This window comes from Salmo salar, chromosome 17 (genome assembly GCF_965601325.2).
Source record: "Salmo salar chromosome 17, fSalSal1, whole genome shotgun sequence".
Classification (NCBI taxonomy): Eukaryota; Metazoa; Chordata; class Actinopteri; order Salmoniformes; family Salmonidae; genus Salmo; species Salmo salar.
This window is the reverse complement of record NC_138307.1, coordinates 60,793,911-60,820,171: the sequence shown is the minus strand read 5'-3', so window position 1 is coordinate 60,820,171 and position 26,261 is coordinate 60,793,911. Positions and strand designations below refer to the sequence as shown.

General features: G+C 44.5%; 1 protein-coding gene across 5 annotated transcripts in view; it reads right to left on the bottom strand.

The window, feature by feature from the left end:
• The window catches only part of LOC106576317 (synaptotagmin-1), a 214,753-nt gene that overhangs the window by 41,898 nt on the left and 146,594 nt on the right, over positions 1-26,261 (bottom strand). For all 5 annotated transcript variants that reach the window (XM_014153431.3, XM_014153427.3, XM_014153430.3 and 2 more), the window contains one exon: positions 5,583-5,765. In XM_014153431.3, coding sequence (XP_014008906.1) covers positions 5,583-5,739 — 157 coding nt within the window. In that variant the 5' untranslated portion in view covers positions 5,740-5,765. The remainder of the gene's footprint in view (positions 1-5,582; positions 5,766-26,261) is intronic.

Sequence of the window (26,261 nt, the reverse complement as noted above, 5' to 3'; positions counted from 1 at the left end):
TCGGAGATATCGCAGGATCCTATTTCAGGCCTGAAAGCTGGGATGGTAAGTCATCGTCCCACTGAAGGAACCGCAAAGCTGTGACTCTTTTAAAAATAATTTCTAATATCAATGACACTGCAGGAGTCTAAATAAATGAACTGATATAACAGTGAAATTTGGCATTATTTTGACGAGGCAGACTGCACTGCAATTGGATTCCGTTGTGCATCATGAAATATAATATGTTTAAATGGTACTGCCACCCTCTGTGGTTATTTACAATGTGTTAACATCAGTGGTACGCAACTGATATAATGCACAGCCCACTGCTGTGAAATCCAATGCAATAACCCAGGCCTTATTTATCTATTTTATTGGGCATGTGTCTAATACTGAAATACAATTTTTTGTTGCTTAATTAAAATAACCCGAGTCCCCGAAAGCAATAAAAGCATTCCCTAATTAACTACATGGTGTGTCTATTCTCTCTTGAGACTGCGACGCCAGCGGGTGCACCGCACTTCAACTTTAAGCAGTAGTTATCTCTCGTTCTACCACACACAACGGCGAACGGAAAATGTTGCAGGCGCTGGATGATGGAATGCGTGTTCGGTGTTCACAGCTCCGGAGGAGATGCGCAAATCACATTTCTGCCGCCGTAGTCAAAAACCATCCAGTCAGCGGCAGCCAATGTGCCTCGACGCCACACAATGAGACATCTCCTCGGCTTTCAGCTGTGAATATCAACGTCCTCCGGATGTCTTCAAGGACACAGCAGGGCCTTTTGGTTCATTCGCTCTGAACAAGGAGGCTCCAGCTGCATTTGTCTGGCGCTCCGAGTCCCCCGCTTTCTTATCAAACTTATGTTTTTTTTCTTCCAGACAGAATTGATCTGATAACCGGCTGGAATGGGGACCACTGAAATATGACAGCTGAGTTATCAGACAGGGTTTTTTAACAAAACCTTGCAGACTGCCAAAGGCTATGGAACTCTTGACACATGGAACAATGCAAACAGGATGAGGGACTTTTGGTTCTAGCACATCTTTTCAGACATACTCTCTGTGGATGAAGAAGAAAAGGTTACAGTAACTGAAAGGTAATCCTCTCACAAAGTCCGCCATTTTACTGAACTTCATCTGTAAGAGACTCTTGGCTCTATTTAAAAACAGCTTATTTTAAAGGAATCTGTATGACTTTAATTAAATAGCAGAAAACAAATAATTCAGTCAACATTCATTCTGGGTTATAGACTATGGGGATATTGTCTATATGAATGCAGCTGCCACTGTATTTTAGCCTTTGGATGCAGTTTATCATAGTGCACTAGTGTTTATTATAGACGATTCGTTCAGTACACATCACTACATTCTGTAACTTCATTGTTCTGTAACTTCATTGTTACTTAATTGTTAACTTATAGACGTACGAGATACCAGACCTGGTCTTAGGGATGGCTAACTCTGGAGATCCCTTCAATCTCCACTGAGTTACAGGTAGGTAAATCTGTTTTTTTTTCTTCACCTTAGTGGAATAATCTCCAAGGCTCTCTAAAATTGGATGAATTGGTGCCACTGGGACAATTTAAAACCCTGATTGAGGACCTTTTTACTGAATAATGTTTGTTTTCTATGATTGTGTTTTGCTTTTAGTGTTTTGATGTAAATATTAATGTAATATTGATGCGTATTATTGATGTGTATAGTGTATATTGATGGGTATTGTTCAAATCAAATTGTATTTGTCACATGTGCTGACAAGAACAGGTGTAGACTTTACCGTGAAACTCTTACTTACGAGCTCTTACTTACGAGCCCTTACCCAACAATGCAGCGTTAAAAAGTAATATTGATGTACAGTATATAATGTATATTATAGGAGGAGATACGTGCCTCCTTACATCTTTATACAAAGGATCCAATAGACTGGCAACAGTAGCGGGCAGGGAGGGGGGGAGGGGGGGTGATGATGATGTATCAGGGTAATAGGCATGGCAACACAAACTAATATATTGTGACAGCACACTGTTGGTCAATTAACCTTGACATTACATGTTGTTATGCCAACAAGAGCAGCACCCCCAGTCCTTGCCCTTTCCCACTGTGGGAACAACAACAATGACAGTGCAACAATAGCTGCAAATGGGGGTGATGAATATGTAACAGAGAGAAATAACTAGCTACACAAACTGGTATTTGTGTTAAGATTTATGTAAAACTAATGAGGAAGAAAGTGATTGAGTTTCGGACCAGGCCTCTGATTCCCTTCTTTGAAAGTCTACTCTGGGGGTGGGTGAGGTGGGAGGTAGCGTACTGGGAATCTCAAAAGGGTCAAGCATCACACTATCGATGAGGGGAGATCTCCCCCTGCACTCCATGGAGCACCCTCCTGACATGGGTCCGGTTGGGCGGGGGGGGGCAAGAAGTTTGGTCCGAAGAGGGCTGCTAGCTCTAAGTTCTGGTCCCTCAGCCCCCTCCTGCTGCCTCATGGCAGGCCTACTGGCTCAGTCCAAGGCCCGGGAGAGGACCGGGACTAGAGCCAGACAGAGAGGGACAGAGAAGTTTGTCTTTGCTGATCTACCACCAGTCTAATCCTCAAAGGGTGCTGTCATTTCTGAGCAGAATCTAAGTGAAATAAACTACTCAGTAATTATTCTAAATAAAAAAATTGAAATGTTAGAGTTTTCAGTCACCTGTACATATAATTTATTTTAAATCCAAAGCAGTCAATTTTGTAATGAGTATGTATAGCTTTTAGTGTAATACCCACAGAAACAGGTCTGAAAAAAACCACTAATATCGACAGCCTTTGAAAATACATGTTTTTAGAAATGTAATTTTCAATATGTTTGTCTGTGTTATTTAGAGTAATGGCGGCGAGTATGGAGACAGCCGTTATAGATCAAAGAATTTCTAACACTGAGAGGTTCATTATTGTCACTGAAAACAAAAACCCTTTGGTGTTTAGAGGGAGGGCTGGAAAATTCATTACAGCGCCTCCCTCTGAGGCCACGAGGCCCTGAGCATGGTGTGGTGCAGCCCAACACAAACAGATATAGCTGCAGCGGATACACCCCTCTGAGTGTGGTCGTTGGCTTTATGTGGCGCTCGCTATGCCATGACATGGCATTCTCCATACACATTACTTCATCCAAGCCAATACTGTCAGTAGTCTGACCACAAACCTTTAGTGGTAAACTTGAAAGAGAGAAAAGTGGGACAGTCTGCATTAATCTCTACAAACATCCTTGTGGTGGCAATGCATGCTGGGATTACGGATGGAACTACAGCAGGTAATGGAGGAAGTAATGCTTTTAATAACATCGTCTTTGTTGTAGGTCCTCCTTGGTGTGAAATAGTTTTGAGACAGCGAATGAGAAATTATTTGATTTGATTTATTAGAATCCCCATTAGCTGACGCCAATCGCAACAGCTAGTCTTACTGGGCACGTGACGAAAAATACATTACAGACAAAAGACTTTACAATTTCCATACACTACATGTTCATGTTTTGAAATGTATGTGTGTGTGCATCTATCAGTTACACATACGTGTCAGTACTTACACACAACAAGTAGGTCACATGGGGAGAGGCGTTGTTCCATGTGGTGTTGCTTAATTGTTTTTTAAAACCAGGTTTGGTGGTTTAAAATACTTTTGCGAAGGGAAAATGTATCAAGAAAACACTGAAGATTTTTGTAGGGATGAAATTCAACTCCAGCCACTTCGAGCAGCATCAGCCAACAGATGGGGCTGAAGAGGAGGTTCTGGCTTGGAGATTAATCCATGGATCTTTGTTAATGTCACAAGGCATTCCTCTGAGCTATACCAGAGATACAGCACAAGAAGCCCAACTCTGACAACCCCATGCATTCAGCTTTACCTCCAGGAGCCAAGGCTTGTAGATAACCATCTATTTCTATGTAGAAATACCCACAATAATTTGCTATGGCAATGGATTGATTCTGTCTTATTCCCGCTGCCTTCTCCCCTTGAATGGTCCTTATTAATGCCCTGTCCCCATCCTGGGAGTAGCTGTATTGATATTCCCTGGCACAAACACGTCGGTGGGTATTCATCAGGCTGGCAGCACTCGGCGCGGAGCCGCTCGTTTTCTAGTTCTGACTGAGTGCTGGAGCAAAAACTGTAATTTGAACTCTACTATAATGGAGTGGCTTTTTCGGGGGCTGCTTTCAGATAGCATCTCTGTCTGAGGCGCACCCAACAACCCCTTATTTAGTCGTTGTCCACATCACACAATGTGATAATTAGGGAGAGAGGTGGTACATGGGTTGTTACAAAGCCTAATGGGCTGGTTGCCACCGTGTCATTGCCAAATACAGACAGCGAAAGAGAGAAAGACCGGGTGTTTTGGAAGGGTAACACAACTCCATTGTGAGAGTGCTGAGACACCAGGTTAGCTGTTGCTGGCTAGGATTGGGGGGTGTAGATTAGTTGCTAGATGTGGCAGGTGGTATATATTCGAGCACCTCTCACGGTGAAACAGTTCTGATATGAGGGACCATTACTCTGAGGCACAGGGGACATCAGAGTCACCCCCCTACAGTGTCTTCATTATGGCTTCCATATGCTCCTCAGTGGTGCTAATTTCATTGGAGCACCCAACGGCTCCAACACACTTCTAGGAAGTGTTTGTCGTTTGTCAATCAATGAAAGTCTATCTCTGGTCTGGTGGGGTAAAGTCCAGGGCAGCACATACTGTACTGACCACGGACTACTGTCTAAAGCTTCTACGGCTTTATTTCGCAAAGCAAATATGTTGTTGGTTTTAAATTAGCCTCCCCAGACGCAGGATAAATCTCTAATCAGGCTCCCTGCGCTATGAATCTAGGACAGCATAATAAAACAAGTGGCGTCATTCACGTTGGAGCTAAAGCAATAGAACCTCTCTTTTTCATGGGAGCCGTTTCCTGACACGAGAATTACTTCCACATGAGCCGGTGGATATGTCTATATTTAGGACTTGGGAGGCTGAACGCAACAACATCCACTGGATAAGTAGGTTGGGGTTTGGGATAAACAAAGGATTCTGCTGTCCCAAACTAACTGCTGCTGTTCCACAGCCGTTACAGGCAAAGACAAGTATCTCATCCGGAATCACTGGGTGGAACATTTATACAGGAGTGATGGGTTGACAGTTGGACCGGATTTCAATATGCTGTAGTCGTGTCTCCTGTCGGGGGAGGGTATTGATGGAGGGAAGAAACACAGGGTGGCCAGCAATACAGACAACCTTGGAGATTGAAAAAGTGAATTTGTTTTGAGAAAACCAACAATCTTGGAAATTAGACATACTTTCCAAACAAAACTTTAAGATCAATGCTGTTTGTTGTCTTGTCACCTCAAATGCCAAATGGGTTTCTAAAAGCAGTCACAGTACTTCTGAGTAAGACCATTAGTCCCTATCCACAATCAGTGATAATGACCACTTGTACTTTGTTGATTGCAGTTAGTCTCTAAAGAACAGATCCAAGGGTGCTGTGAGGAATTTGTGAGACGTCTATAGGAAGTAGCTACTCAACCAATTACCACTCTGTCACCGGGCAGGTTAAGGGACACCAACTACTAACATGACTTACGTGGGATTTTGTTGAGCTCGTTCATGAACTTGTCCTTGAGCTTGGAGAAGTCCTCGCTGGATCCGGTGCCGGAGATGTCGGTAGCGTTGGCACTGACCGTGGAGGCAGTGGTGGACATCGGGGCCGCTGCCAGGGCTTCCCTTCGACTCTCAGCCATGGTGGTGGTGGGCAGCCAGGCAGAAGCTGGAGGAGAGATGGAGAAAGAGTTGAGTTTAACACACCTAATTTAATATTGCTTCCACTGTACATAGAATAAATAGATACAGAGAGAGAGGCAAATCGAAGGTAGAGCGAGAGAGAAAGAGAGACAGAGACAGAGTGAGAAAAAAAGACAAAGAAAGACAGAGTCAGGTAAGATTAGCTGGTTGTGACAAACGTCTGCCAGGGACAGTTTTCTCTGGCCCTACTATAGATGAGTGAGTGGAGCTCCCTCTGTGTGACCATTTGCTGGCTCAGCCTGAGTAAACACACCTGGATCCCACAATGATCCTGCAGGGTTCTACCAGCAGCCCCAGGCAGATGAAGCTGGCTTTCACACCACACAAAGGTTGTGTCCCAAATAGGGTGGGTGGCATTTGAGAATAGGGTGGCATTTGGGACGTTCTCAAGGCCTCTAACAACTCCACTTTCTACTTTAAGTGTGGACTTTTATGCTGTTATCTATTCTAATCATGCAAATTGAGTCCCAAGCATGTGATTGGATTGATAACAAATATACTATTGCTAGCCTTTATAGCGTGCAAGACATAGGGATAACCCACTATTACCCAATTGTGCACTTCATATAAACAACCAGCAGGAAGCCAGGTGTGTTTACTTTGGATTCATGTCTCTGTTACAGGAACTAGGAACAGCCATTTTACAATAGTTTCATGTGTGTGGGTGTCTGTTTGCTAAGAGGTGCTGGGCAGGTTGTCACCAGCCGCTACTGTCACCAGTGCGATGGCAGAGTAAATGCCCAGATGTTGGATATATGGATACATATATCCATTCTCATCGGCGGGGCTGTAGTGAAGCAGACTGAGAGCTTCAAGTTCCTTGGCGTCCACATCTCCAACAAACTAACATGGTCCAAGCACACCAAGATAGTCATGAAGAGGGCACGACAAAACCTATTCCCCCTCAGGAGACTAAAAATATTTGGAATTGGTCCTCAGATCCTCAAAAGGTTTTACAGCTGCACCATCGAGAGCATCCTGATGGGTTGCATCACTGCCTGATATGGCAACTGACCGGCCTCCAACCGCAAGGCACTACAGAGTACGGCCCAGTACATCACCGGAGTCAAGCTTCCTGCCATCCAGGACCTCTATACCAGGTGGTGTCAGAGGAAGGCCCTGAAAATTGTCAAAGACTCCAGCCACCCCAGTCATAGACTGTTCTCTCTGCTACCCTACGGCAAGTGGTACCAGAGCACCAAGTCTAGGTCCAAGAGGCTTCTAAACAGCTTCTACCCCCAAGCCATAAGACTTCTGAACTAATCAAATGGCTACCCAGACAATTTGCATTGCCCCCCACCCCCCCTTCTATACTGCTGCTACTCTCTGTTATTGTCTATGCATAGTCACTTTAATAACTCTACCTTCATGTACATAGTACCCCCTGTATATAGCCCCGCTATTGTTATTTTACTGCTGCTCTTTAATTACTTGTTATTTTTATCTCTTACTTTTTTGTAGGTATTTTCTTAAAACTGCATTTTTGGTTAAGGGCTTGTAAGTAAGCATTTCACTGTAAGGTCTACACCTGTTGTATTCGGCGCATGTGACAAATAACATTTGATTTGATACATACAGTTGAAGTCGGAAGTTTACATACACCTTAGCAAAATACATTTAAACTCAGTTTTTCACAATTTCTGACATTTAATCCTAGTAAGAATTCCCTGTCTTAGGTCAGGTAGGATCACCACAGTATTTTAAGAATGTGAAATGCCAGAATAATAGTAGAGAGAATAATTTTTTTCAGATTTTATTTCTTTCATCACATTCCCAGTGGGTCAGAAGTTTACATACACTCAATTAGTATTTGGTAGCATTGCCTTTAAACATTTAACTTGGGTCAAATGTTTCAGGTAGCCTTCCACAAGCTTCCCACATTAAGTTGGGTGAATTTTGGCCCATTCCTCCTGATTGAGCTGGTGTAACTGAGTCAGGTTTGTAAGGCCTCCTTGCTCGCACAGGCTTTTTCAGTTCTGCCCACAATTTTTTATAGGATTGAGGTCAGGGCTTTGTGATGGTCACTCCAAAACCTTGACTTTGTTGTCCTTAAGCCATTTTGCCACAACTTTGGAAGTATGCTTGGGGTCATTGTCCATTTGGAAGACCCATTTGCGACCAAGCTTTAACTTCCTGACTGATGTCTTGAGATGTTGCTTCAATATATCCACATAATTTTCCTCCTCATGATGCCATCTATTTTGGGAAGTGCACCAGTCCCTCCTGCATCAAAGCACTCTCACAACATGATGCTGCCACCGCCGTGCTTCACGGTTTGGATGGTGTTCTTCAGCTTGCAAGCCTCCCCCTTTTTCCTCCAAACATAACGATGGTCATTATGGCCAAACAGTTCTATTTTTGTTTCATCAGACCAGAGGACATTTCTCCAAAAGGTACAATCTTTGTTCCCATGTGCAGTTGCAAACCATAGTCTGGCTTTTTTATGGCGGTTTTAGAGCAGTGGCTTCTTTTTTGCTAGGCGGCCTTTCAGGTTATGTCGATATAGGACTCATTTTACTGTGGATATAGATACTTTTGTACCTGTTTCCTCCAGCATCTTCACAAGGTCCTTTGCTGCTGTTCTGGGATTGATTTGAGTCTTTTGCACCAAAGTACGTTCATCTCTAGGAGACAGAACGCATCTCCTTCCTGAGCGGTATGACAGCTGTGTGGTCCCATGGTGTTTATACTTGTGTACTATTGTTTGTACAGATGAACATGGTACCTTCAGGCATTTGGAAATTGCTCCCAAGCATGAACCAGACTTGTGGAGGTGTACAATTTATTTTCTGAGGTCTTGGCTGATTTCTTTTGATTTTCCCATGATGTGAAGCAAAGAGGCCCCCGAGTTTGAAGGTAGGCCTTGAAATACATCCACAGGTACACCTCCAATTGACTCAAATTATGTCAATTGGCCTATCAGAAGCTTCTAAATCCATGACATAATTTTCTGGAATTTTCCAAGCTGTTTAAAGGCACAGTCAACTTAGTGTATGTAAACTTCTGACCCACTGGAATTGTGATACAGTGAATTATAAGTGAAATAATCTGTCTGTAAACAATTGTTGGAAAAATTACTTGTGTCATGCACAAAGTAGATGTCCTAACCGACTTGCCAAAACTATAGTTTGTTAACAAGAATTTTGTGGAGTGGTTGAAAAACGAGTTTTAATGACTCCAACCTAAGTATATGTAAATTTCCGACTACAACTGTATATTTATATATTGCCCCATACTACTACAGTGTATACAAACTATAATGAGGTTGTGAAACAAAAGGTATTTCCAACATGCCCTGTTTCATGATACTAGATTCAGAATCCCATAGATGGAAGAATGTATAGATACTCTATGAGTCACTAGATGGCAAGGTGATCCGATTGCCTTGTAGGTTTACTGAGTGTGTTTATGTGAGAAAACATATAATCCAATTTAGAGTGCAGTGTATTCACAGGATACGAGTGTTAGCTGTTGCTAACTCACTTTACAGGCATTGACAAGCTTGTTAGCATGATGTGGTGTTGTTCACTCACTTTGCAGGCATTGACAAGCCTGTTAGCATGAGGTCCTGTTGTTCACTCACTTTGGGTTTGCCAGCTGTTGTATGGGAACACGCTGTGAACGCACGAGAGGACTGTGTTCTCCAGCTGTGTTGTCAACACGTATTTAATGACCCTGGCAGATCTGACAAAGACATGCTTCAGGGTGTCGAACACAAGCAATGATAATGACAAATTACCATAATATACACCTATAGGTTACTATATAAAGGGTATACAATTGCATTGATGTGTTCTAACACAGGTTCTAGCTTGCCTTGAAACCCCTCCCTGAAATTTTTGCTAATTGCTATGAATGAACACAGCAATCAGTGCTTCTGTAAGCCCTTTGAATTTCCCCTCTAGTTCAAGGTTCCACCTACACCTTCATGTTCTCTCTGCCTTCCCTTGTCTTCCTTTGAAAGGCAGCATCGAGGTTAGTGTGGGGGCTGAGCCGTGGAGAGGCATGACGGGCCACGACAGAGACACTTCAGTGTAGGCAGGGAGAGGACTTTCGGAATATAATGCCGCTCTCAGGAGAGAGTAGGCTATGTGGGAGGAGGCATCTTCTCTTCTATTGCAGGCAGGATTGATCCTGTGGGAAGGGAATGGAGGGCATGTATTGTATTGTAGGCCTCAGGCATGATGTTTTCATGTTCGTCCACATCAGACTGCAATCCGAAGGGCGCTAATGTACACCTGCTAGAGTTTCCCGCTCTCCTGACAGACATGAGTGAGTCAGAGACAGAGGCTGAACAAAGGAGCTCCACCAAAGGGCTGTAATTACAAGAAACCCTGAGCAGAAAACAGCCCCATTTAGGAACACATTTGCATTGTGGGAACAAGAGAGACAATCTATCCACTTAGAGGCCAGATCAGCACGGCGGGGCCATCATTAAAGAGAACATCTGACACCCTGGAACAGTAGGGAGATCTTTGTGACATGCCCTGATGGCGCCCCCCTGTTGGCCCCCCGTGAACAGTACAAACCCACCTACCAGGTGAATGACCAATAGAGCCACGTTGTCCTCAGCACAAAGGACCTAGGCCTAGATGCTAAGCTGAAGTGACAGAGCTGAAGCAAGTCATTTATCTATTTGCTCTCAGTGCATTTCTTATTCATACGCCCAATTATTCAAAGAGACGCAGCAGCTGATGTCGAGACGCAGAGACGTGATCAGATAGTTTTGTTCCTCTCTCAAGGTCAAAGCACCAAGTGATGGATGCTATTGGCTCTGTGCCTATAGACATTGCTCTGGGAGAATGAGTGGCTATAGGCTACATGATGTGGTAACTATATAGTACAGTGGTTGATATCACTGTTGTATTAATGCATCACCACAGGTGCGTTATAGAAAGACATTCATAAACAAATGATCATCAAATGCTTAAAGGATTTACTAACTTGGGCCTGGTTCAAGGCGGCCATTTTAATGTTCTCTTTGAGCAGGTGGTCACATATAAAGTGTAAAACACCTTTGATCATTGTGACATCACTTTCAAATGCATTATGCTTGGAGAGAGAACGTTCTCAGGCCTACTGTGAGTTGGAGACCACCCACGGAGACAGTGATGCTTCTCAGGATCATCCCAGAATATTAAAGGGTTATTCTGTCTCAAATTCTATGTTTTCTTGTATAAACAAGTCTCGTATAGAGGCTGAACACTCTTGTGTGGCAGGTGACCCACTTGAACATGGAGTAGCATTTTGTTCTGGCTGGATGGCAGCTAATTTGCCTCTATGACCTTATCTCCTTTCCATGGGCTGTCATCGCCATAGGGATCCTATCTCCAATTCTACAGTAAGTCAATACCTGCCCTTTCAATTGCCTTTATTATAAACCAACTTCAAGCCAAAGCTAAATAATACATCACAGAGAGCATGTCTAATGATGCATGCCGATAAATTTCAGAAATGCCCTTTTAACACAAAGCGTCAACTTTGTTAAATTGAGAGCACTTCCTCTCACAGTCATGCACCAGCACGCCCACTACAGTATGTTCCACTGCTGAGGCAACACGTCAAATGTACCTAGTCTGTCAGATACAAGGGAGATACAAGGCCAGCTAAAATACCAGGACACCAAAGCCTGGAAATCTCTCAAATCAACATGCCAAACAAAGAAGGAGGATAATGGATTCAGGATAGCGGACAGATTAAAACAAGACCAGCTGCTTTTCGCTTTCAGTCGTTTTCCTCTAAGCACACCTGAGGAAGTACAGAGAGTCTGAGTTTCTACTTCCCCTCTTCCATCTCAAAAGCTCATCCCTCCCGAGGTGTGTCATGCAGGTGTTAAAGCCCTACCCAATTACAGGACGGCCAGATGGCTTAGCAGGGCCTCCATCCCACCCTGTGCCTGGCTGGCGGCAAGCCCAGACCAGACCAACTCCTCCTCACTACCCAGCCCAACTCTAACTGGGTCAGCTCCCTCCCTCCATGCCCAAAACCCCTACTCTGCCCGCTCCCAGGCGCAACACTGGCCATGCTGTTTATCTCTTCGTCTTTCTCTCTCCCAGTATATTGGTTGAGGAAGATAGATATAGAGATACTGTAGAATTATTACTACTAGAAACATGTTCTTTAAGCTACCATCAAGGTTTAGGTTTGGAAAGGGTGCTGCTTTCATTCTGGGCCTGTTCTCCTGCAGGTTTTCACATTTTTGCCAGGACTCTCAGCGGGCAGAGTGTTTTGAACCGTGCTGTTTGAGGAAATTACAAGGCTGTCAAATCAGCCGGGCTCTAAATCCATTGGAGATGAGAGGGAAAGCTGAAGCCAGGGAAGCCAGAGCGATGAGTATTGCAGTCAATTTCATCAGAGAGGAATCAAAAAGTTTACTTTCATGTGAAGGACATGAAAGAGAATGGGAGGAATGTCCAATGACAGTACACCTTATGGGTAGAAGCCATGAGTTAACTAGCCAGTTAATGTTTAATTATGTCCATTAAGCAAAGAGTTAAATGTCAACTGCTAATTGTCACAAACGATTCAGCAGCCACTACATGTCATTGTAGTCAATCTAATTGCAATCACTGAATACATTAAAAGATGCACTGTGGGGCATTGGGTCAAGTGATCTTACTTCAGACCATATACCAAATGTATTTTTCATTGTGACTTGATGGGATAAGGTCATTTTGCTGCAAGCAGAGGCTTGTAAGGTTAACTTAATAACCTCTTGTAAAGGAAGAAAGAGAGACACTCCAACTGAAGCACTACTGTCATCCATCCCTATTGCAGATTAAAAACCTGCTTCAGATTGAATTCCCAAAAAGAGTGGCTTAAAACCACTCACTCAGTATTTGAGGTGCATGTAGAGGGAAGCCATTTTAGAACGACATCCAAACGCTGGATTGCAAAATGTAAAATGTGCTGCCATATCCAAGAATGAAGGAACTTAAATGTATTGAAAGACGAAGGACGACAATAAACAATTTGAAGTTGAATCATTAAATTGAAAGTTGTCTGAAACCTATCATCCACTGGAGATGGAGAAAGCACTTGACCAAAATGACTGCTTTGCTTAGGTTGTAAATCAAATCAAATGTTATTTGGCACAAGCGCCGAATACAACTGGTGTGGACTTCACCGTGAAATTCTTGCTTACCAGCTTTTCCCTACGATGCAGAGTTGAAAAATAATAATCGCAATAAAATAGCAGCACAAGGAATAAAATAAAATACACAAGAATGGAGCTACCTATATACAGGGAGTACCAGTACCAGATCAATAATGGATCTATAAACAGGGAGCACCAGTACCAGATCAATGTGGAGCTATATACAGGGAGCACCAGTACCAGATCAATGTGGAGCTATATACAGGGAGTACCAGATCAATGTGGATCTATATACAGGGAGTACCAGTACCAGATCAATGTGGAGCTAAATACAGGGAGTACCAGTACCAGATCAATGTGGATCTATAAACAGGGAGTACCAGTACCAGATCAATAATGGATCTATAAACAGGGAGTACCAGTACCAGATCAATGTGGATCTATAAGCAGGGAGCACCAGTACCAGATCAATGTGGAGCTATATACAGGGAGTACCAGTACCAGATCAATGTGGATCTATAAACAGGGAGCACCAGTACCAGATCAATAATGGATCTATATACAGGAAGTACCAGTACCAGATCAATAATGGATCTATATACAGGGAGTACCAGTACCAGATCAATAATGGATCTATATACAGGGAGTACCAGTACCAGATCAATGTGGAGCTATATACAGGGAGTACCAATACCAGATCAATGTGGAGCTATATACAGGGAGTACCAGTACCAGATCAATAATGGATCTATATACAGGGAGTACCAGTACCAGATCAATAATGGATCTATAAACAGGGAGCACCAGTACCAGATCAATGTGGAGCTATATACAGGGAGTACCAGTACCAGATCAATGTGGAGCTATAAATAGGGAGTACCAGTACCAGATCAGTGTGCAGAGAGGTATTTGAGGTAGATACATGAAGGCAGGGTAAAGTGACTATGCATCAGGATAGATAATAATAAGGTATTTGAGGTAGATATGTACATGAAGACAGGGTAAAGTGACTAGGCATCAGGATAGATAATAATAAGGTATTTGAGGTAGATATGTACATGAAGACAGGGTAAAGTGACTAGGCATCAGGATAGATAATAATAAGGTATTTGAGGTAGATATGTACATGAAGACAGGGTAAAGTGACTAGGCATCAGGATAGATAATAATAAGGTATTTGAGGTAGATATGTACATGAAGGCAGGGTAAAGTGACTAGGCATCAGGATAGATAATAATAAGGTATTTGAGGTAGATATGTACATGAAGGCAGGGTAAAGTGACTAGGCATCAGGATAGATAATAATAAGGTATTTGAGGTAGATATGTACATGAAGGCAGGGTAAAGTGACTAGGCATCAGGATAGATAATAATAAGGTATTTGAGGTAGATATGTACATGAAGGCAGGGTAAAGTGACTAGGCATCAGGACAGATAATAGTAAGACTAATAAAGAACAGAGTAGCAGCAGCAAATGATGAGTGTAAAAGTGCTTGTCTGTAAGTGCATTTGTGTGTAATGTTGTGTTGTTTCGGTCTGCGTGTGTTTGTGTGTGCGTATGTAGCGTCTGTGAATGTGTGTGGCTTTTGTGTGGGTTTGTCAATATAGTGTGTGTGAGTGAGTGTGTATATGGTGTGTATATATCAGGGGTTCATAAACTTTTTCTGCACACAACCCCAAATTGACACTAGAAAATGCAGGGGACCCCAATTAAAAAAAGTATATTCCCTAGTTAATGCTGTTTGATCATATTCACTCAATTCTGGGTCTGTTATGCTGTCCTAAATCAAAGTAACGACATGAAAGTGCATTAACGCCCTTAGTTGACACTAAAAGGTTGTATTTTATACTCATTTGAATATTTCTATTTTTATTTGTTTGATAAGACCTCATTTCAATTTCAGGGGAGCCCAACACCAAGTTTGGGAAACACTGGTATATATAGTCAAGTGAGTGTGTATACAGTATGTTGTGTATATATAGTCTAGTGAGTGTGTATATGGTGTGTATATATAGTCTAGTGAGTGTATTTGGTGTGTATATATAGTCTAGTGAGTGTGTATACAGTATGGTGTGTATATATAGTCTAGTGAGTGTGTATACAGTATGGTGTGTATATATAGTCTAGTGAGTGTGTATACAGTATGGTGTGTATATATAGTCTAGTGAGTGTGTATACAGTATGGTGTGTATATATAGTCTAGTGAGTGTGTATATGGTGTGTATATATAGTCTAGTGAGTGTGTATATGGTGTGTATATATAGTCTAGTGAGTGTGTATTTGGTGTGTATATATAGTCTAGTGAGTGTGTATTTGGTGTGTATATATAGTCTAGTGAGTGTGTATATGGTGTGTATATATAGTCTAGTGAGTGTGCGTAGGCTCAGTGCAAGAGAGTCAGTGCAGATAGTTCAGGTACCATTCATTGACTATTTAGCAGTCTGGCCATTTAGCAGTCTTATGGCTTGGGGGTAGAAGCTGTCTAGGAGCCTGTTGGTAAGCAGGAAGGTAATAATAGTGTTGTAATTGTTTTGTCAAAGAACAGATGAGAGAGGGAAAGAGAGAGAGAGCGAGTGTTTGGGATAAATGCTCCAGCCGGGATCGATGGTCTTAATCAATGGGAGAAAGTGCTTTTACTACACACCAATACAGAGGAGGGGCCCAGGGCTCTTCAGTCTGATGTCTGTCTGTTATGGTGGAGGAAGGAAGTGACAAAAAGAGTAGCTCCAACAGACTCACTTTATATAACTCTGATGGCTACTGTATGAATCCACTTTACCATCTATCACAGCGCTTCTTAACACCCATTAACTACAGTCCAACTGTGAATTGGCAGCCGTCCATCATTTCGCTGCTATCAACAGGTGCTTGGTGGTTTCAAATTAATTCCCGTTTTGATTACAGTTGAAAGCTCAGGACATTCCGACCATTTAAAGTAATCCTCGGCAAGACACTGGCAATTGCTTTACAGACACGGATAAACGAATAATCAGAGTGAGAACACTTGTTTTGATCTGAAGGGAACACTGACAATGTAATTACAATAAATTCAATTAAATGAAATAAACCAAATGAAAGCCTGTGTTTGCATGCATAAATAGGCTTGAGACAGGTGGCGCCACATCAAACAATTAAGTTCACTATATTTAAATCAGGGAGATATTCATCTGAAACATATCAATTAAAAATATTAAAGTAATGCCGCTGCTTCAAAACCCATTCCATTACTGTGTGGATAGCTTGCCTGCATGATCAAACAAGAAAATGGTTTTAGCGCTATCTTCAAGGAAACGGGGACGTAACAAAATGTTGTGTATTTCAGAGTTCTACTTCATCCAAGGCTTCATTACCACCTAGAGAGGAAGCTTTGAAAATACAAGAAAGTATAAACAACAGATTACAGTTCACTTTGATTCAGTGTAATGTACATTTCCCCCCTTCATTCTTTAGATAGTACATGTAGTGTATTCACTATCACTTGAGCTGAGTGAACGGGAAACATAACATGGCCATGTACTAAATATTGATGGTGAATATCCTTACTGGTGTTTCATCATTAGAGAATTACATGAAAAGTCTGTATCTTGGATTATGCTATTTGCCTTTCAAACAGTTTCAGACATTTCTTTGGAGATCAGTTTGGACAGCTGACATGCAGCGCAGACAGAGAGGCACTTGATGGGGCCAGGCCTTGGAGTGCTCTGAACTCTGACTCCTATGAACTGGGCCATTGGAGTGCTCTGAACTCTGACTCCTATGAACTGGGCCATTGGAGTGCTCTGAACTCTGACTCCTATGAACTGGGCCATTGGAGTGCTCTGAACTCTGACTCCTATGAACTGGGCCATTGGAGTGCTCTGAACTCGGACTCCTATGAACTGGGCCATTGGAGTGCTCTGAACTCTGACTCCTATGAACTGGGCCATTGGAGTGCTCTGAACTCTGACTCCTATGAACTGGGCCATTGGAGTGCTCTGAACTCGGACTCCTATGAACTGGGCCATTGGAGTGCTCTGAACTCGGACTCCTATGAACTGGGCCATTGGAGTGGCACATTAGTTGCCAATTGCTCTTTTTTCCAGAGTGGTGGACAAGCTGCCAGTCAAAAACTGGAAGGATACTCATTTATTAGAGGATGGTCTGATGACACCCGCATACACACTTGCACGCGCACACACACACACACACACACACACACACACACACACACACACACACACACACACACACACACACACACACACACACACACACACACACACACACACACACACACACACACACACACACACACACACACACACACACACACACACACAGGTACGTGCACACATATACACATGTACGCGCACACACATACACACACACACAGTCGCACTCTGAGAGTTTCTTGTGTATGTAATAGTGGTGCAAATGATTCAGCCTGCAGCAAGGGGAGATACGAGCAGTGTGAGTAGAAAGCCCAGAGCCCAGCTCCCTCCCTGTCCAGCATGGGTCTTTACTCATCTGCAGGCAATCTCTAGGGGTAATGGAACTGGAAAAAGTGATTAACCCCGCTTTGCGGCGAGGCAGGGACAGCTCTATTAAGCCAATGCAGAAAGATCCCTCGTTTTCAATTACTGCTCTCAAAGGCACAGAGGAAAGGTCTATGAAGGAAAATAAGGCCTGAAATACAGGCAGCCATGTTGGTCAGGACCTGATGGAGAAGGGTTTTAGTTGGCCTCAAAACCTCCCACTGTTATCTTCCAATCCAGTTCCTCCTAGTTACCCCCCTGGTCCTATTCATCTCACTAATATTGGAATGTCTGTGTCTCGTGCACCCTGAAACATGAGCCTGTCAGCTAGGGGCTAAGCAGGGCTCTGAGTCCTCCTGGAGTTGGGGTGAGGAGGAGAGCCTTAGGGGGGATCTAGGAGTCTAGCCAAGCTTGGATGGACTTAGGTGTTTGGGTCGAGTTACCAGATGTCATTGTCAGCCCTTTACAATGTTGCTTTTCTGGGACAATCTGGAGGTTTATAGGGCTAATTGGCTAATGATAAGACCACTTTATCATGCACATATCTCCCTGTGCTGAGCTCAGTCACAGAGCAGCAGTGACGTTAGTGGTTACCACCCCTAGGGTCTCATTACCTTCCTTCCTCTCCAGCTGTGAGGGTAGAGCTCGAAGAACTGGGGGATTCACACCTCTCCTCTGTCCTTTCTCTACGGCCAGATTACTTTTTTAAACCTTCCCAGTTCCCTGCTAGTGGTCTACCAACTCATTAGTTGTATGTTTTCGAACAGGGCTTTCACAGGAAAAATGGCCCCATACAGCAACATAGCATGGTGTATTGCGCTGTAATACTCCTAAATACACAACAGTGTTAGAACGTGTGTCTGGTGTATCAGTCATCCCGGGATTATCTCATTTTGGACCATTAGGCTCCATTACTCACACTCTGCTTTTAAAACCGTGACAGTCCATTGTTTTTGGGTTGTCCACCCCCGCAACCATGCTTTCATATAGAACAATAGGAAGAGATGATGAGTAGTCTGGAAGGCTGAATAACTCTCCTCTCTATAGGAGACACAGGACAGACACGGTCTCCTACCAGCCCCTCAATGCTACTCTCTACTACCCCTGGTTGCATGCGAGGCTTGCTGGGCGGTGGGAGGAGGCAGCTGGGGGTGTTGGGGACCCGGGTTAATACAGACAGCCCCTGTGGAGAACGGTGTCTGTTGGAATCAGGCTGATATGGGAGGAAGGGAGGGGAGAGGGACATGGGTTAAGGGACTGCATGCAGACAGGTGAGTCATGCGGTCAAGAGGGGGCTATTTGCTCAGAACACTGCCCGGGCCGAGAGCACCCCACTGGGAAATCTGCCCGGCGACAGACGACCATTGGAGGCGTGACATGGTGAGAGAATATAAGAGAAGTGGGGAGATATTGACAGGACTCTAATGGTCAAGGAGTTAGACTGACCCCTCTGGGGGAGTTCCAGCCAGAGGTTTGAGAGAGGGGGCAGGCGTGATGGACTTCATGGGGTGTCTGAGAGGGCATGACCTGGAGGAGGATTTTATATTTTGATCGTTCACTTTTGTTCACTCTCTATTTTTTGACTACAATAATGTAAAAACAGGGTATTTTTTCTGTGCAGAGAGATTCCTCCTGTCAGGTTATGTTCTATTTTTGCAGGTGGACCGAAGTGACTGAATCTGGATGTGAAGTGTTACTTCACACAGAAAGAGAAAAAAGAGAGACAGAGAGAGAGAAGAAACTGTGAGAGGGAAGCAATAGCTAACGTAATTCCCTCCTCTTCTCCCTCCCTCTCACTTCCCCCGCCGTACCCAGACTCCCACAAGGCTCAGCCACAGAGATCACAAGTGACAAGGTCTAGCAAAGCGTGATCAGGAAGAATATGTTACATAATAAAACACGGTGATCAAACAGACTTGTAGGTAGAGAAAACCCAATGACCCAGACACCAACTCAAGCATGGTATAAGAAGCTCAACACTGTTACATTTGTGAGAGGAACACTTCCTTTCCGGCACGCACGCGCACACGCATGCGCACACACCATTGGGGGATTTCAGACTTGTTAGTTGCAGTCAGGTCAGGGCATGTATCCACAAAGCATCTCAGATTAGGAGTGCTGATTTATGATCAGTTTAGCCTTTTCGATCATAATGAATAATATTATATGGACATATTCTAGATCAGCACTCCTACTGTGAGATAAACATTTAGAGGGACATTGCTTTTTTCCTGTCCTCCCACGGTCCCTGAATCTAATTGACACTTATGAAGAGGCTGGCTTGACGGACTGCCGTTCTGAATTGACGTCACCTCCCCACCAGACCTCCCAAACATATGCCCCCCCTTCCCCCCGCCTTACTATCTCCACGGCGCCGCATCCTTTCCTCCATGGAAACTGTGAGCGTCATACAGCTGTCCTGTCACTGTGCATGCCTTTGACAGCCTGTCCTCCCATCATCAACAGAGCTACAGTGCTTAGGTGGTGACAAATAACACCCTGATCTGATCCTCAAATGTGCCACTGATCTGACATTTTGTGGCGGGCTTTCTCATGAAGGATGGGTTAGATCAGCAATGAGGGAGGGAAGGAGGGAGAGAGGCAGCGGGAGGGAGAGAGAAGGAGGAGAAAGGGACAAGATAATAGAAGCTAGGAGAGAAAGGTAAACAAGGTGAATGACATATGGGGGAAGGTATGGTATAAGAAAGGAACTGAAGGTGAGAGGTGGGGATTCAACGTTCCTCTTATCAGCCCGTGTGGCACTCTTTCACTCAATCTCTACCTGCATCTGTCTTCGCCTTACCCTCTCTTTCTATCCCTAACGCACTCCCTCTATTTCCCTCTCTCTCAATCTCCTTCTCTCTTTCTCTCAACCCCCCCCCCCTCTCTCTCTCTCAACCCCCCTCTCTCTCTCAATCTCCGTCTCTTTCTCCCAATCCCCCTCACTCTCTCTCAATCTCCCTCTCTCTTTCTCTCAATCTCTGTCTCTCTTTCTCTCAATCGCCCTCTCTCTTTCTCTCTCTCTGTTACCTGATGTTACATGATGTTTCTCCTACTGTATTCTGAGGATCTAATATGGTACCTGATGTTTCTCCTACTGTATTCTGAGGATCTACCATGTTACCTGATGTTTCTCCTACTGTATTCTGAGGATCTAACAAGTTACCTGATGTTACATGATGTTTATCCTACTGTATTCTGAGGATCTACCATGTTACCTGATGTTTCTCCTACTGTATTCTGAGGATCTAACATGTTACCTGATGTTACCTGATGTTTCTCCTACTGTATACTGAGGATCTAACATGTTACCTGATGTTACATGATGTTTGTCCTACTGTATTCTGAGGATCTAACACTTTACCTGATGTTACATGATGTTTATCCTACTGTATTCTGAGGATCTAATATGTTACATAATGTTTCTCCTACTGTATTCTGAGGATCTAACATGTTACCTGATGTTACATGATGTTTCTCCAACTGTATACTGAGGATCTAACATTACCTGATGTTACATGATGTTTCTCCTACTGTATACTGAGGATCTAACATATTACCTGATGTTACATGATGTTTCTCCTACTGTATACTGAGGATCTAACATTACATGATGTTTCTCCTACTGTATACTGAGGATCTAATGTTACCTGATGTTACAAAATGTTTCTCCTACTGTATTCTGAGGATCTAACATGTTACCTGATGTTACATTATGTTTTTCCTATTGTATTCTGAGGATCTAACGTTACATGATGTTTCTCCTACTGTATACTGAGGATCTAATGTTACCTGATGTTACATGATGTTTCTCCTACTGTATTCTGAGGATCTAATGTTACCTGATGTTACATGATGTTTCTCCTACTGTATTCTGAGGATCTAACATGTTACATGATGTTTCTCCTACTGTATACTGAGGATCTAACATGTTACCTGATGTTACATGATGTTTCTCCTACTGTATACTGAGGATCTAACATGTTACCTGATGTTTCTCCTACTGTATTCTGAGGATCTAACATGTTACCTGATGTTACATGATGTTTCTCCTACTGTATACTGAGGATCTAACATGTTACATTATGTTTCTCCTACTGTATACTGAGGATCTAACATGTTACCTGATGTTACATGATGTTTCTCCTACTGTATACTGAGGATCTAACATATTACCTGATGTTACATGATGTTTCTCCTACTGTATTCTGAGGGTCTAACATATTACCTGATGTTACATGTTTCTCCAACTGTATACTGAGGATCTGACATGCTATATGATGTTTCTCCTACTGTATACTGAGGATCTAATATGTTACATAATGTTTCTCCTATTGTATTCTGAGGATCTAACATGTTACATGATGTTACATGATATTTCTCCTATTGTATTCTGAGGATCTAACATGTTACATGATGTTACATGATATTTCTCCTACTGTATACTGAGGATCTAACATGATGTTACATGATGTTTCTCCTACTGTATTCTGAGGATCTAACATTACCTGATGTTTCTCCTACTGTATACTGAGGATCTAACATGTTACCTGATGTTACATGATGTTTCTCCTACTGTATTCTGAGGATCTAACATGTTACCTGATGTTACATGATGTTTCTCCAACTGTATACGGAGGATCTAACATGTTACCTGATGTTTATCCTACTGTATTCTGAGGATCTAACATGTTACATGATGTTTCTCCAACTGTATACTGAGGATCTGACATGCTATATGATGTTTTTCCTACTGTATACTGAGGATCTAATATGTTACATAATGTTTCTCCTACTGTATTCTGAGGATCTAACATGTTACATGATGTTACGTGATGTTTCTCCTACTGTATACTGAGGATCTAACATGATGTTACATGATGTTTCTCCTACTGTATTCTGAGGATCTAACATTACCTGATGTTTCTCCTACTGTATACTGAGGATCTAACATGTTACCTGATGTTACATGATGTTTCTTCTACTGTATTCTGAGGATCTAACATGTTACCTGATGTTACATGATGTTTCTCCAACTGTATACTGAGGATCTAACATTACCTGATGTTACATGATGTTTCTCCTACTGTATACTGAGGATCTAACATATTACCTGATGTTACATGATGTTTCTCCTACTGTATACTGAGGATCTAACATTACATGATGTTTCTCCTACTGTATACTGAGGATCTAATGTTACCTGATGTTACATGATGTTTCTCCTACTGTATTCTGAGGATCTAACATGTTACCTGATGTTACATGATGTTTCTCCTACTGTATACTGAGGATCTAACGTTACCTGATGTTTCTCCTACTGTATACTGAGGATCTGACATGCTATATGATGTTTCTCCTACTGTATACTGAGGATCTAACATGTTACCTGATGTTTCTCCTACTGTATTCTGAGGATCTAACATGTTACCTGATGTTACATGATGTTTCTCCCACTGTTTACTGAGGATCCATTACAAACATCCTCATCATCCACAGTAAATCCACAGACTCATCATGCTATTGCATTGAATTCCCATCTTCGTAACTGTTCGATTATAGACTATCCTTTTTTTCCAAGCAGGGACACTGAAGTTTTCAGAACACCCTGACTCAAGAGGTATGAGATAATGCCCATTCTGTAGTAGATGACACAGATGCCAGTAAGAAGGTATTTTTTATCCGAGTGCTGTGGCATCGCCTCCCGATGGGAGCATTACTGTGCAGCTCTAAACTCACAGCGTGTGGCAGCGGCTGGGTAGATAGCATTGTGGGTGACATTGAAATAAAGTAGCGCGGAGAGCGACAATCGTTCAGCTGCTTATCGGGCACCATCAGGCGTCCCTGACACTGCATTAATATGAGTTTAGATGCTCTCATACGGGGGAGGTTTTTCTAATTTGCAAAGCGAGCTGTTGTTATCACCGCAGCCCTAAGGTTAGACACATCTCTGAGGAGGAGAGAGAGGGAGCATGAGAAAGGGAGACAGAAAGAGGGAGACCGAGAGATAGATAGATAGAGAGAGAGAAAGAGAGAGAGCGAGGGGAAATATTTGACAAAGTGACATGGCATCTGTGACAAAAAGAAGCCGTACACAGTACTTTCCATACATACTCAACACAACCAAAGTAGAAATCATCAGGGGTGAAAGTCGGTACAGTCCGGTATGGCATCCTGGAAAAATAAATAGTGGGGATACGCCGTACCTGTGGAACATGAGCCTACCATAATAATTCTAACAAAATGTCAATAAAACTGTAGGCTTTTACACAATTATTTATCATTACCGCATGTCAGAGGCATGAACAATTTGCAAAAAGGACATGAAAACAGGTGGTATAGCCTACGCTCCAAAATGCCATGTGGTTAGACAAGAACACTGACATTTTGCCAAGGCAGAGATGAGTGGCGAACACCGACAGCAGTGGACGCATAAATTCTGTCTCTTTTCCTCCTGTTTGGAGGCTGGAAATACTAAATGTTGCGAGTGGATGAACGTGAGCGGGTAGCCTAGTAAAGGTGACCTTTGAAGTGATTTGACAATCAGATGATAAAGGTAATACATTTTACAAGTTAGATGACACATCTTTAGGTCTAGGCCCACAGAGATCCATTTGAATTAATAGGGTTTCTATGTGTAATTCCATGATTAGGCATGCAGTCCTCTACCGGGAACCAATGGAACCTACTTTCACCCTTGAAAGCATCGAAAGGTATTCAAGTTACCGCTACTACTACCAACACAAAATATTACCATCAGATTGTCAGATCAAACAGTGGGCTGTACCCACTGAGCACAGATGTCAATTCAACATCTATTCCACGTTGGTTCAGCGTAATTTCATTGAAATGACATGGAAACAATGTTGACTCAACCAGTGTGTGCACAGTGGGTAGGCACAGCTGGGACTTGAGTTGAAATTGCTGTTGAATAATATACTCCACATTGTAATGGCGAAATAGAGACGTAGAACCAAGATGGGTTTGGTTGATGGGTTTCAAAGTGGGACAGTGCAGTGGTCTTCTCCATACAGACAGGCAGATGCTAAAGTCTATTCTACTGTAGTCTATAACACCATGATGAATATTCTTTGGCTCAGATCCTCTTCTTCCCTGATCTGAACGGACAGCAAAATAATATATTGAGTGATGTATTGTATCCTCTCCTGGCTGCATGTCTGAATAAGCTGTAACAGCTCTCTCCCTCTCTCTTTCTCTCCCTTCCAGCTCCTTCGCTCCCCTCTCTTTCTCTCTTCCTTCTCTTTCGCTCTCTTTCTGTCTCCCGACCTATGAACAATGTGTTCTGCTGGCCAAGAAACAAAAACAAAAAAACAGTTGTGAGTAATCATGTTGTTGCATTCTGGGAGGAGTCCAGGTCTAAATCAGGCTAAATTAGCGTCCCCGTCACCCCACCGTCCCCCGCCCCCCCAATGCCCCTATCACCCCACCGCCCACCGTCACCCTACCGCCCCTCTCACCCCACCATCACCCCACCGCCCCATCACCCCCTCACCGCCCCATCACCCCCCTCACCCCACCGCCACCCTTCCGCTCCTCTCACCCCACCATCACCCCACCGCCCCTATCACCCCACCATCACCCCACCGTCCCCCGCCCCCCCCAATGCCCCTATCACCCCACCGCCCACCGTCACCCTACCGCTCCTCTCACCCCACCATCACCCCACCGCCCACCGTCATCCTACCGCCCCTCTCACCCCACCATCACCCCACCGCCCCATCACCCCCTCACCGCCCCATCACCCCCCTCACCCCACCGCCACCCTTCCGCTCCTCTCACCCCACCATCACCCCACCGCCCCTATCACCCCACCATCACCCCACCGTCCCCCGCCCCCCCCAATGCCCCTATCACCCCACCGCCCACCGTCACCCTACCGCTCCTCTCACCACACCATCACCCCACCGCCCCCATCACCCCACCATCACCCCACCGCCCCCATCACCCCACCATCACCCCACCGCCCACCGTCATCCTACCGCCCCTCTCACCCCACCATCACCCCACCGCCCCATCACCCCCCTCACCGCCCCATCACCCCCCTCACCCCACCGCCCACCGTCACCCTTCCGCTCCTCTCACCCCACCATCACCCCACCGCCCCATCACCCCCCTCACCGCCCCCATCACCCCCCTCACCCCACCGCCCACCGTCACCCTTCCGCTCCTCTCACCCCACCGCCCCATCACCCCCCTCACCCCACTGCCCACCATCACTCCTCAACCCACCATCACCCCACCGCCCCCCTCACCTCACACCATCACCCCAACCCCCCACTCACCCAAACGCCCACCATCACCCCCCACCATCACCCCACCGCCCCCTCACCCCACCGCCCCCTCACCCCACCGCCCCCTCAACCCACCGTCATCCTCACCCCACCGCCCACCGTCACTCCACCGCCCCCCTCACCCCACCGTCATCCTCACCCAACCATTCCCCACTCACCCCACGTCATCCTCACCCCACCGCCCCCTCACCCCACCGTCATCCTCACCCCAACGTCATCCTCACCCCACCGCCCCCTCACCCCACCGCCCCCTCACCCCATCGTCATCCTCACCCCACCTTCATCCTCACCCCACCGTCATCCTCACCCCACCGTCATCCTCACCCCACCGCCCCCCTCACCCCACCGTCATCCTCACCCCACCGCCCCCTCACCCCACCGCCCCCTCACCCCACCGTCATCATCACCCCACCGTCATCCTCACCCCACCGCCCCCCTCACCCCACCGTCATCCTCACCCCACCGCCCCCTCACCCCACCGCCCCCTCACCCCACCGTCATCCTCAACCAACCATTCCCCACTCACCCCACCTTCCCC